The sequence below is a fragment of the Bubalus kerabau genome, chromosome 1, assembly GCF_029407905.1.
Source record: "Bubalus kerabau isolate K-KA32 ecotype Philippines breed swamp buffalo chromosome 1, PCC_UOA_SB_1v2, whole genome shotgun sequence".
NCBI classification, from domain to species: Eukaryota; Metazoa; Chordata; class Mammalia; order Artiodactyla; family Bovidae; genus Bubalus; species Bubalus kerabau.
In genome coordinates this window covers 86,852,909-86,865,648 of record NC_073624.1, presented here as the reverse complement: position 1 = coordinate 86,865,648, position 12,740 = coordinate 86,852,909, and the positions used below count along the sequence as shown (strand labels likewise).

The 12,740-nt window shown below is 39.0% G+C and overlaps 1 protein-coding gene across 5 annotated transcripts in view; it reads left to right on the top strand.

The window, feature by feature from the left end:
* NELL2 (neural EGFL like 2) overlaps positions 1 to 12,740 on the top strand; it is a 420,064-nt gene that overhangs the window by 150,614 nt on the left and 256,710 nt on the right. For all 5 annotated transcript variants that reach the window (XM_055581465.1, XM_055581456.1, XM_055581449.1 and 2 more), the window contains one exon: positions 5,385 to 5,487. In XM_055581465.1, the coding sequence (XP_055437440.1) occupies positions 5,385 to 5,487 (103 nt within the window). The remainder of the gene's footprint in view (positions 1 to 5,384; positions 5,488 to 12,740) is intronic.

The window sequence follows — 12,740 nt, the reverse complement described above, 5'->3', positions numbered from 1 at the left end:
GTTTTTGCAATCATGTAAATTAGTGATTGTAAAATAATTTTCCCAATAAATAAAAGCCCTGTTTTGTCAAATCAAAGTTTTATGAAGTTGTCTTATGTTTTCTAAATACAAATCACCTCCTTGTTTGCTGTTCTGAAGAAAATGTAGATAAATGTAGACTTAGCCTGTTGTCATTTTAGTTTTGACTCATGTGACAAATATCACTCAGTCCAATTAAAGACAAAAATGCAATTTGCCTAATAAAAATTAGCTATTCGATGGAGACAAGACTAATATTGATCTTAATTTCTTTGGGAGGAATATTTTAATTGATTTGAAGGAAAATGCTTTATAGATGTGCGACCATGGTCTCTTGAAATATGCTTCTGAAGCAAACGTGATTCATTTTACCTCTGCTTCTTGACCTAATTGAAAAAGTAAATATGTTCCATAACACTGTTCACATATACCTTTTGTAAACTATCATCTTATATTCTTTTACCATAATGTTCTATTTCAAGCCATATTCTATTTAAAGGAAACTGTCTATATATAAGGTTTCTGCTTTAGGGTTCATTTATATTTGATCATTAATTTTCTTCTTAAATGCCTCCTGTACTTGGTTTCGGGGGATGATTTAGTATGTATAGATTATGTAGAAAATTAAGATAAGTTATTTACTCTGCTGGCAATACACTGTGAGAATTCATTTGATTAAATGTTGGTGAAAGGAAAATCCCCAGAATCTTGCCAAGATAAATTTAATCTGAAAAAAGCCAGCTCTATACCTCAAGCATCTTAAATTGGAAGACTATGGGGATAAGCATGGAGGAGACATAAAATAGCAAAACTGTGACAGATTTGATATCCAGAATGTGAAAGTTCTGATTTGTCCATGTGCATTATAAGGTATTCCGGCTGCTCCTTTTGGCTTTAATCAGCTCTCTCATGTTGTAGGTTACCATCTTAAAGACAAGGGAACTGGGGCATGGGCACATTAACACAGTTGCTGAAGCTACATTTCAAGTTTGGGTTTTCTCATAAGCATCTCTTCACAAATGCTGTTTTGAGAATAGATTTAAGGGACTAGATCTGATAGAGTTCCTGATGAACTATGAACAGAGGTTCCTGACATTGTAAAGGAGACAGGGATAAGACCATCTCCAAGAAAAAGAAATGCAAAAAAGCAAATGGTTGTCTGAGGAGGCCTTGCAAATAACTGTGAAAAAAAAAGAGAAGCGAAAAGCAAAGGAGAAAAGGAAAGATACACTCATTTGAATGCAGAGTTCCAAAGAATAGCAAGAAGAGATAAGAAAGCCTTCCTCAGTGATCAATGCAAAGAAATAGAGGAAAGCAATAGAATGTGAAAGACTAGAGATCTCTTCAAGAAAATTAGAGATACCAAGGGAACATTTCATGCAAAGATGGGCACAATAAAGGACAGAAATGGTATGGACCTGACAGAAGCAGAAGATATTATAAAGAGGTGGCAAGAATACACAGAACTATACAAAAAAGATCTTCATGACCCAGATAATCACGATGGTGTGATCATTCATTTAGACCAGACATCCTGGAATGTGAAGTCAAGTGGGCCTTAGAAATCATCACTATGAACAAAGCTAGTGGAGGTGATGGAATTCCAGTTGAGCTATTTCAAATCCTGAAAGATGATGCTGTGAAAATGCTGCACTCAATATGCCAGCAAATTTGGAAAACTCAGCAGTGGCCACAGGACTGGAAAAGGTCCATTTTCATTCCAATCCCAAAGAAAGGCATTGCCCCAAAATGCTCAAAGTACCACACAATTGCACTCATCTCACATGCTGGTAAAATAATGCTCAAAATTCTCCAAGCTAGGCTTCAACAGAATGTGAACCATGAAATTCCACATGTTCAAGCTGGATTTAGAAAAGGAAGAGGAACCAGAGATCAAATTGCCAACATACGCTGGATCGTCGAAAAAGCAAGAGAGTACCAGAAAAATATCTATTTCTGCTTTATTTAGTTCAGTTCAGTTCAGTCGCTCAGTCGTGTGCGACTCTTTATGACCCCATGAACTGCAGCACGCCAGGCCTCCCTGTCCATCACCACCTCCCGGAGTCCACCCAAACCCATGGCCATTGAGTCGGTGATGCCATCCAACCATCTCATCCTCTATCGTCCCCTTCTCCTCCTGACCTCAATCTTTTCCAGCATCAGGGTATTTTCAAATGAGTCAGCTCTTCGCATCAGGTGGCCAAAGTATTGGAGTTTCAGCTTCAACATCAGTTCTTTCAGTGAACACCCAGAACTGATCTCCTTTAGGATGGACTGGTTGGATCTCCTTGCAGTCCAAGGGACTCTCAAGAGTCTTCTCCAACACCACAGTTCAAAAGCATCAATTCTTTGGCATTCAGCTTTCTTTATAGTTCAACTCTCACATCCATACATGACCACAGGAAAAACCATAGCCTTGACTAGACGGACCTTTGTTGACAAAGTAATGTCTCTGCTTTTGAATATGCTATCTAGGTTGGTCATAGCTTTCCTTCCAAGGAGTAAGCGTCTTTTAATTTCATGGCTGGAATCACCATCTGCAGAGATTTTGGAGCCCAGAAAAATCAAGTCAGCCACTGGTTCCACTGTTTCCCCATCTATTTGCCATGAAGTGATGGGACCGGATGCCATGATCTTACGTTTCTGAATGTTGAGCTTTAAGCCAACTTTTTCACTCTTCTCTTTCACTTTCATCTAGAGGCTCTTTATTTCTTCTTCACTGTCTGCCATAAGGGTGCTGTCATCTGGTCCCATCACTTCATGGCAAATAGATGGGGAAACAACAGAAACAGTGGGAGACTTTATTTTTGGGGGCCCCAAAATCTCTGCAGATTGTGATTGCAGCCATGAAATTAAAAGACACTCCTTGGAAGAAAAGTTATGACCAACCTAGAGAGCATATTTAAAAGCAGAGACATTACTTTGCCAAAAAAAAGTCTGTCTAGTCAAGGCTATGGTTTTTCCAATGGCCACTTATGGATGTGAGAGTTGAACTATAAAGAAAGCTGAGCGCCGAAGAATTGATGTTTTTGAACTGTGGTGTTGGAGAAGACTCTTAAAGAGTCCCTTGGACTGCAAGGAGATCCAACCAATGCATCTTAAAGGAAATCAGTCCTGAATATTCCAATGAATATTCATTGGAAGGACTGATGTTGAAGCTGAAACTCCAATACTTTGGCCATCTGATGTGAAGAATTGACTTATTTGAAATGACCCTGATGCTGGGAAAGATTGAAGGCAGGAGGAGAAGGGGACGGCAGAGGATGAAATGGTTGAATGGCATCACCGACTCAGTGAACATGAGTTTGAGTAAACTCTGGGTGTTGGCATGGACAGGGAGGCCTGGCATGTTCTGGTCCATTGGGTTGCAAAGTGTTGGACAGAATTGAGCGACTGAACTGAACTGAACTGAGGTCCCACTATAGAAACAATAACTGGAAGGCTTGGAGTGAGATACGGCAACAGCAAGGAAATCAGAGAAAAGTTACATCAAGGAAGGTGGAAATTTTGTCAGCTGGTTCCTAAGTAAAGTCTAACTTTGAAATATCAGCCCTAAATTTTAATATTATGAGGGCATTTGAAGATTCTCCATTTTCTGTGTGTGATCTTTTCATTTGACAAATGTGTTCTACAATACTGGTCATTATGATTTAGACATTTTCTGAGATGGTTTCCTATTTGATTTTAAAATACCTAAAAAATTGATTTTATTTTAAATTGGGTTTGTGAAACTTCTGGGTATAGTCAACTCTCCAGGTGCTTAATAAATATTGTTGAATGAATAAATGTTACCTTTTATTTGCTCAAACAAAAGACACCGATTTACTACCCTCTCATGCTGTGCTATCCAGTAGAAATATGATGCAGGCCACACATGTGATTTTTATTGGGCTAAACTTTCTGTATACAACCCCATATAGCCAAAATATTATCATTTCCAATGTCATCAATATAAAATTCTTAATGAAATATTGTACAGTCTTTTATAATGTGAGCCATCAAAATCTCACACGTGCTTTCATTTACAGTGTTTGAGTAACACGTAGCTTGTGGGTGTGGATTCTACAGCACAGCCCGCCCTCATCTTCATAAACTTTTATTATTCTTCACTAAATTCTTGACATTAAGGTCTTCCACTGTTTCTTCCCCCTTCAGGCCCCTGAACTTCGGTATTTTACATAATTGACAGCTCTCTCGGGCTTCCACTTTCTGGGACGTCAATTCTAATCCTTTGTTCTTTTATTGTCAGTTTTGTGACCTTGGAAACGTGTCCTGGGCAGTTTGTGAGCTTAATAGTAACACAGAAACACACCCTGGTCCTGGAAATAAGATGATCAGAATGGATATTACTGTCACACCAAAGGAAGGATAGGGTTTGACTCCCACTGTATATGTGTCTCCTGCCACTTTCTTGATAAGAGATTATCGTGGCATGGAGAAGATCCTTTCCGTCAATAAACCAGGAAGAGGGGGATATTGAAGTTATTAAAACTTTTCCTTCAATAGAAGCAGTACTTATAGAAATAACATCTAAAAACCTAAGCTATTGAGCAGTATTAAGATGGAAGCCTTCCATTTCCAATGATTCTTTTATTTCTTATGCACTGGTAAGCATAATACAACAGTTTATGACTCTTGTTCTTAAGAGACTGGAGATTGACAGTTTAGAAGCAAAATGTTTGCTTCAAGGGCAATGCTACTCCATTTATCAGAAAAGTGTTCTGTATTTTGGTTTTCTCTTAAAGTTTTATCTACTTTAGTGGCTAGAACTATAATCATTTTGTATTTATTCATTCACTCAGGAAAATTTTTTAAGTACCAATTATGTGCCAGAAAATACGTGAGACATTCATGTGCAAGAGACATAAATCCTGCCCACATTTCCCTTTTTGGAAATGTTTTGTGAGAGATATCCACAGCATTCCTTATCATACTCACTTATTATAATCTCTTTAACAGTTTGGAAACTTTGAAGTGAGAATGTTTAAAAAGTCCAGTTTTTGTTTATTATTTTTTCAAAGTGAGCTGTTAATCAAATTCAAGCTATCTCTTTGCCACAATTGTCATCTGGAAGTGCAAATATGTTTTAAACTAACAGAATCTCTCAGGATAACTCTAATGTTTGGAAATTGAAGGCATGCTTCCATTCCCAAATCTGCTTGTCCCTTTGAAAGTCTTCCCAATTGTCATTTGATATCATTTTGCAAGTGAGTCTGTGACCTATGCAGACGTTCTCAGGATGAAAATTTTATTCTTATGTTTGAAGAGATGTCTTTAACGCTGGATCTGGAAACTTAGGAGTTTCCAGAATTAGGAGTTAGTCCTAACTGATAAGTTTGAAGCATTTATTTTCTGTTGTCTAACAGGACCAGAGCATGAAGCTGGTTGAGAGTTCAGGCTGTCCCGCTCTGGACTGTGCAGAGTCGCATCAGATTACTTTGTCTCATAGCTGTTGCAAAGTCTGTAAAGGTAAGATTTTTTGGAAAGTGAGATTTATGTGCATGAGTCATTCTAGGAGGCAATTTCAACTGACAGGAAATAAAACTTTTTATAGGGAAGTTATTTCCAAAGACTGTGGAATTAAAATTGAGATGCTCCCATGCCTTTCTGCTGGGTGTCTTGTACCTGGCTCAAAGTCTAGCTTTCTAAACTCTCCTGTGTATTGGTTCTGAGTCAGCATAACATTGTTGAAAACATACAACAGTGCTGAGTTATTTTATTGAGTTTTTTTGTTGGGGGGGTGCAGATTTGCTTTTCTTTTCTCTTCAGTCTGTTTTATAATTGACTTAGAATAATTCCCATGTTGGCTACTTCAAATCTCTCTCTTCACAATTCCACTCTCCTTCACTGACAGGCTTCTGTATCACTGAGAAGAGAGAGGCCAACAAACATGCATTGCTTGTTCTGTGTTGCCTTTGTAATGATAGACCTACAACCAATAAGTAGAAGGAACTTAGATTTTTAGTTCGATATAAGAAAACAGTAAAATTTGAGATATTCAGAAATGGAGTGGGCTGCCCATCATCAAAGATTCTTAAACTGGGTATTTTGTTGTAGATTCAAGTATTAAACTAAAGGATTGATTATATGGAACCTTTTATGATTCCCACCAATCATGAAATTACGTGTGCCTTCTTGCATTATCTTGAAATCATGTATTTGTAAATCAATCTCCTTCATTGAACTTTGCACCTTGAGGGCAGGGCTGGGTCTTTGTCCTTATATGACAGTTGGAATGTAGTTGGGACTCATAACTCATGTAGTTGGTGTTACATTAACAAAGTGCCTTATATGAGCTACTAGTATGTGTTTTAATAATAGCCTTTGATACCAAATAAAACTTAAACAGAAAAAAGTAAGAAAAAGAAACCTTATAAAATATATGCTATTTTCTTTCCTTTTAATCTCATTTACTAAAAGGGAAATATAAGATCCTTCTCTCCCATTTTTTGGAGGATGGTGCAGGTTTCACTTTCTTTTTAGCTAATTGCTCCATCTATTCATTTAAGAGTTTTAAAATCTCAGTTCTATGAAAGGCTCTTTGGGAGTTTCAGAGTGGTTGCAGACTTGGTCTGCCTTTCAAGAGCTTTAGGGATGGCTCTCAGGAACTAAGAGTACAAAGGATTGTAATCAAATAGACAAAAAAGAAGAGCCACTAGTGTTTTCAGCCTAACTTTCCATGAGCCAGTGCCTTGCACAGAGCATGTGTGGAAGTTGATACGAATCCAGAATGCTCATTCCAATCACTTGATGTGGGAATTGGACTCCCAGTATGCAGCTTGACTAGAGTGTCTTTGGCAGTCAAACGTAGGCTATACCAGAACTTCTCAGGATTAAATGTGTATACAGATAACCTAGGGATTAAAGTACAGACCCTAATCTGGAAGGTTTGGGGTGGAGCTCAAGAATCTGCATTTCTGTTAAGCTCCTAGGTGACTACTGGTCAGTGGGACCACACTTTGAGTGGCTTTTGCTGCATAACAAATTACCCCAAAGTTCAGAGGCTTAAAACAACCACCACTTTATTATCTGGCATACCTCCTTTTGTTGCACTTTGCTTTATTGTGCTTTGCAGACATTGTGATATTTACAAATTGAAGGTTTAAGGCAACGCTGTGTCAGCAAAGACTGTTGGTGGCATTTTTCCAGCAGCATTTGTTCACATCATGATTCTGTGTCACATTTTGGTTATTCTCACAATAGCAATAATTCAAACTTTGTCATTATTATATTTTTTATGGTGATCTGTGATCAGTGATCTTTAATGTTCCTACTACAACTTGCTGAAGGCTCAGATGATGCTTATCATTTTTTAGCAAGAAAGTATTTTTAAATGGTGAAGGACAGCGAAGCCTGGCTGTAGTCCATGGGATCACAGAGAGTCAGACATGACTGACTGACTGAACAACAAATTTTAAATTAAATCATGCATGTTTTTTACAGATGTAATGCTATTGCATATTTAATATGCTACAGTATAGTATAAACAACTTTTTTTTGGCCACATTGCACAGCTTTCAGGATCTCATTTCCCTGATCAGGATTAAACCTGGGCCACAGGAGTGAAAGCCTGGAATCCTAAACCCTAGGCAACCAGGGAACTCCCAAAATATAGCTTTTATATTCACTGAGAAAATAAAAAAATTGTGTGACTTGCTTTATTGTGATATTCACTTTATTGCAGTGATCTGGAACCAAGCGTGCAATATCTCTGAGGTATGCCTAGATATTGCAGTGTTGTGGGTCAGCAATTCAGACAAGGCTTAGCCGGGTGATTCTTCTGCTTCATAGGGTGTTAACTGGGGTCACTCAGCTGGAAGTTGGTCTGAGCTGAAAGGTTCAAGATGGCCTAACTGTATGTTGGGCATCTTAACAGGAATGGCATGAAGGCTGGTCATAGCCAGAACTCTCTCCCTTTCTATGTAATCTCAGGACTTCTGCCTGTGGTCTCCCTAGCAGGATGGTCATCAGATTTCTTAAATGGTAGCTTGGGGCTGTTAAACAGAGGTCTGGAACTGACACAGCATCACTTCTACCACAATTCATTGATTAAAGCAGTTACAGCCAAGCCCAGATTCAAGGGGTGGGTGTGAGGGGAATAGATCCCACTATGATAGAAGGAGTGTTAAAAATTTCTGGCCATCTTTAATCTACTAGTGGTGTCCAGGAGATACTTAGAGAGCAGAGAGGTGAATACCTATCAGTCAGTATTGACTAGATTTAGGTAAAAAGATGTGGGTAAGAATAGGGCATTTCAGAGGGCTTCCCTGGTAGCTCACCTGGTAAAGAATCCACCTGCAAGGCAGGAGACCACAGTTCAATTCCTGAGTCAGGAAGATCCGTTGGAGAAGGGATAGGCTATCCACTCCAGTATTCTTGCCTGGAGAATCCCCATCGACAGAGGAGCCTGGCGGGCTGCAGTCCATGGGGTCACATAGAGTTGGACACAACTGAGCGACTAACCACAGAACAAAGCATTTCAGATGTCAAGAAAAGACCTGATTACATTCATTTCTTTTTTTTTTTAATTTTATTTTATTTTTAAACTTTACAATATTGTATTGGTTTTGCCAAATATCGAAATGAATCCGCCACAGGTATATATGTGTTCCCCATCCTGAACCCTCCTCCCTCCTCATCCCTCTGGGTCGTCATTTCTTTTTAAAGAGCTTTAACATATTACCAAAAGCAAGATGGAAAGTGAAAGTGAAATCGTTCAGTCACATCTGATTCTTTGTGACCCCATGGCCTATACAGTCCCTAAAATTCTCCAAGCCAGAATACTGGAGTGGGTAGCTGTTCCCGTCTCTAGGGTATCTCTCCATCCCAGGGATCAAACCCAGGTCTCCCACATTGCAGGTGGATTCTTTACCAGCTGAGCCACCAGGGAAGAATGGAAAAGCTAGGGACAAAAACTGTTATGTTTATATTACCTATAGTTTTAAAAGTTAATATGTTTACACAACACACTTGAAATACAATGACAAAGTTTACTATGATCTATACCTCTTCCACCTGAGACTGATATACTGAAGCCAGAACTGAACTCAGGTTTGGCTGCTCATTGCTCAGAAGTTGATATTCAAGAGAAAAGAGTTGCGGGGAGGGGAAGTGTTATTCAGGAAGCTGGCAACCTGGGAAGATCGTGGACTAGCGTCCCCAAACCATCTTCAAGTTGCCAGACAGGGAACAGAGTTTGTAAAGGAACAGTTTCAGAGGTGTGCTGGTGGGGGCTGTGTGTGAAGCAGCACAGTCTGCTCCAATAATCACCTTGAAGCTGGTGGGGCGGTGGTCTGATTAGCATCATTGTGTGATTGTGTAAGGAGAACAGGTTATCTGTAGCTGTGGAATTGAAGCATCCTGTAGTTCCTGGAATTTCTCAAGAGATTGTTCTTTAAGTATTTAATCACGTTATAGCATATTTAGTCCTACAGCATGGATTTTTCTCACAATGGAACTGGGGCCTCCAATATGGAATTGCCCTTGCTAAGGTAAAAGCAGAGATTCCTTTTCCTTATTCCTGAACAAGTGTTTCAGAGTCAGGTGAGATATATGTGATAGAACCTTGGTATCAGCTTTCAGAAAAAACTTGAGTAATAAATTATTTTACACAGCCTGGATTGAGAACCACCGGCTTAGCTAATACTGGAGCTGAAATTGGACACGTTGACCTTTCTTGAAACATCTAACACCATGTAAAATAAAAATTGCTTCCATTTCTGACTTCAAATATATAGAATAAACAAATGAGTTCTCCTGCTATTGTCTGACTTTTAAACTAAAAAGCAAACTAATTTTTGAAGGCTGAAATTTTGAGTCAATTCCTACACATATGTTGTGACAAATTCATTCATAGTAAAACTGGTCTCCAGTTCCAGGCCTGTCTGCCTAATGCTAAAGACGACATGTTCACATCTGAAAAAGTAAGTTGTTCAACAATGTTTATTAAATATTCCCTGAGGGCAGAGCATGAGATTAAACAGTTGACCTTTCCACTGGAGGCTCAGCCAGTGTTTGGAAACCAAGCTGTGCACCGAAATAAGGCTCCAAATCTCTAGGCACCAAGTCACATACAGGTAGGACTGTTTTTTAGGTACCCTCTTCTCTTCTGTTGTAGCAGCTCAGGAACAGTGTAGCAAAAGTGTTCTTTTCACTTTTTTCATATTTGAGAGCTCTTTCAAGGAGTCATATGACCAATTACCATAGGATAGAGACTTCGTTACACAATGAGAACTCTGACTTAGGTACAGAAATAATGTGAAACTATGAGTTTTCATATCTCAGCCCTTCCCATTCTCTTCCTCCTCTCTTGGCCACCCCTTTCTCTGCCGGTAGACCATCAAATCCTATTCACCAGATACCCACTTTTTAATTTAGTATTGACTTTGTCATGACTTCCAACCAGCCCATCCTAAAGGAGATCAGTCCTGGGTGTTATTTGGAAGGACTGATATTGAAGCTGAAACTCCAGTACTATGGCCACCTGATGCGAAGAGCTGATTCATTTGAGAAGACCCTGATGCTAGGAAAGATTGAGGGCAGGAGGAGAAGGGGATGACAGAGGATGAGATGGTTGGATAGCATCACCGACTCGATGGACATGGGTTTGGGTGGACTCCAGGAGTTGGTGATGGACAGGGAGGCCTGGCGTGCTGTGGTTCATGGGGTCGCAAAGAGTCAGTCATGACATCTGAACAATTAGAAGTAATGGAGGCATCGTGTGTATAAGGTTGAGTGAGCGTAGACTGTTTTCTTCCAACTTCTGGACAGTTCATAATTTACCACATCATTCAATTACACCTTCGTGATTCTTGTTATCTACACAAATTACATCATTTAGTTAATTTTTTATCATCTACTGTTAGTTAACACATTTTGCGAAAAGTTAGTTTTGTTCCAGTGGTATCCATGAAATGACTGGATTATTGAATTCATGGTATTTTTTGTACACATTAAAAAAATTCCATTGCTATCTTTTTTTTTTTAATTTTATTTTATTTTTTAACTTTACATAATTGTATTAGTTTTGCCAAATATCAAAATGAATCTGCCACAGGTATACATGTGTTCCCCATCCTGAACCCTCCTCCCTCCTCCCTCCCCATTCCATCCCTCTGGGTCGTCCCAGTGCACCAGCCCCAAGCATCCAGTATCGTGCATTGAACCTGGATTGGCAACTCGTTTCATACATGATATTTTACATGTTTCAATGCCATTCTCCCAAATCTTCCCACCCTCTCCCTCTCCAACAGAGTCCATAAGACTGTTCTATTCATCAGTGTCTCTTTTGCTGTCTCGTACACAGGGTTATTGTTACCATCTTTCTAAATTCCATATATATGCGTTAGTATACTGTATTGGTGTTTTTCTTTCTGGCTTACTTCACTCTGTATAATAGGCTCCAGTTTCATCCACCTCATTAGAACTGATTCAAATGTATTCTTTTTAATGGCTGAGTAATACTCCATTGTGTATATGGACCATCGCGTTCTTATCCATTCATCTGCTGATGGACATCTAGGTTGCTTCCATGTCCTGGCTGTTATAAACAGTGCTGCGATGAACATTGGGGTACACGTGTCTCTTTCCCTTCTGGTTTCCTCAGTGTGTATACCCAGCAGTAGGATTGCTGGATCATAAGGCAGTTCTATTTCCAGTTTTTTAAGGAATCTGCACACTGTTCTCCATAGTGGCTGTACTAGTTTGCATTCCCACCAACAGTGTAAGAGGGTTCCCTTTTCTCCACACCCTCTCCAGCATTTATTACTTATAGACTCTTGGATCACAGCCATTCTGACTGGTGTGAAATGGTACCTCATAGTGGTTTTGATTTGCATTTCTCTGATAATGAGTGATGTTGAGCATCTTTTCATGTGTTTGTTAGCCATCTGTATGTCTTCTTTGGAGAAATGTCTATTTAGTTCTTTGGCCCATTTTTTGATTGGGTCATTTATTTTTCTGGAGTTGAGCTGTAGGAGTTGCTTGTATATTCTCGAGATTAGTTGTTTGTCAGTTGCTTCATTTGCTATTATCTTCTCCCATTCTGAAGGCTGTCTTTTCACCTTGCTAATAGTTTCCTTTGATGTGCAGAAGCTTTTAAGGTTAATTAGGTCCCATTTGTTTATTTTTGCTTTTATTTCCAATATTCTAGGAGGTGGATCATAGAGGATCCTGCTGTGATGTATGTCAGAGAGTGTTTTGCCTATGTTCTCCTCTAGGAGTTTTATAGTTTCTGGTCTTAGGTTTAGATCTTTAATCCATTTTGAGTTTATTTTTGTGTATGGTGTTAGAAAGTGTTCTAGTTTCATTCTTCGACAAGTGGTTGACCAGATTTCCCAGCATCACTTGTTAAAGAGATTGTCTTTAATCCATTGTATATTCTTGCCTCCTTTGTCAAAGATAAGGTGTCCATATGTGCGTGGATTTATCTCTGGGCTTTCTATTTTGTTCCAGTGATCTATATTTCTGTCTTTGTGCCAGTACCATACTGTCTTGATAACTGTGGCTTTGTAGTAGAGCCTGAAGTCAGGTAGGTTGATTCCTCCAGTTCCATTCTTCTTTCTCAAGATCGCTTTGGCTATTCGAGGTTTTTTGTTTTTCCATACAAATTGTGAAATTATTTGTTCTAGCTCTGTGAAGAATGCTGTTGGTAGCTTGATAGGGATTGCATTGAATCTATAAATTGCTTTGGGTAGTATACTCACTTTCACTATATTGATTCT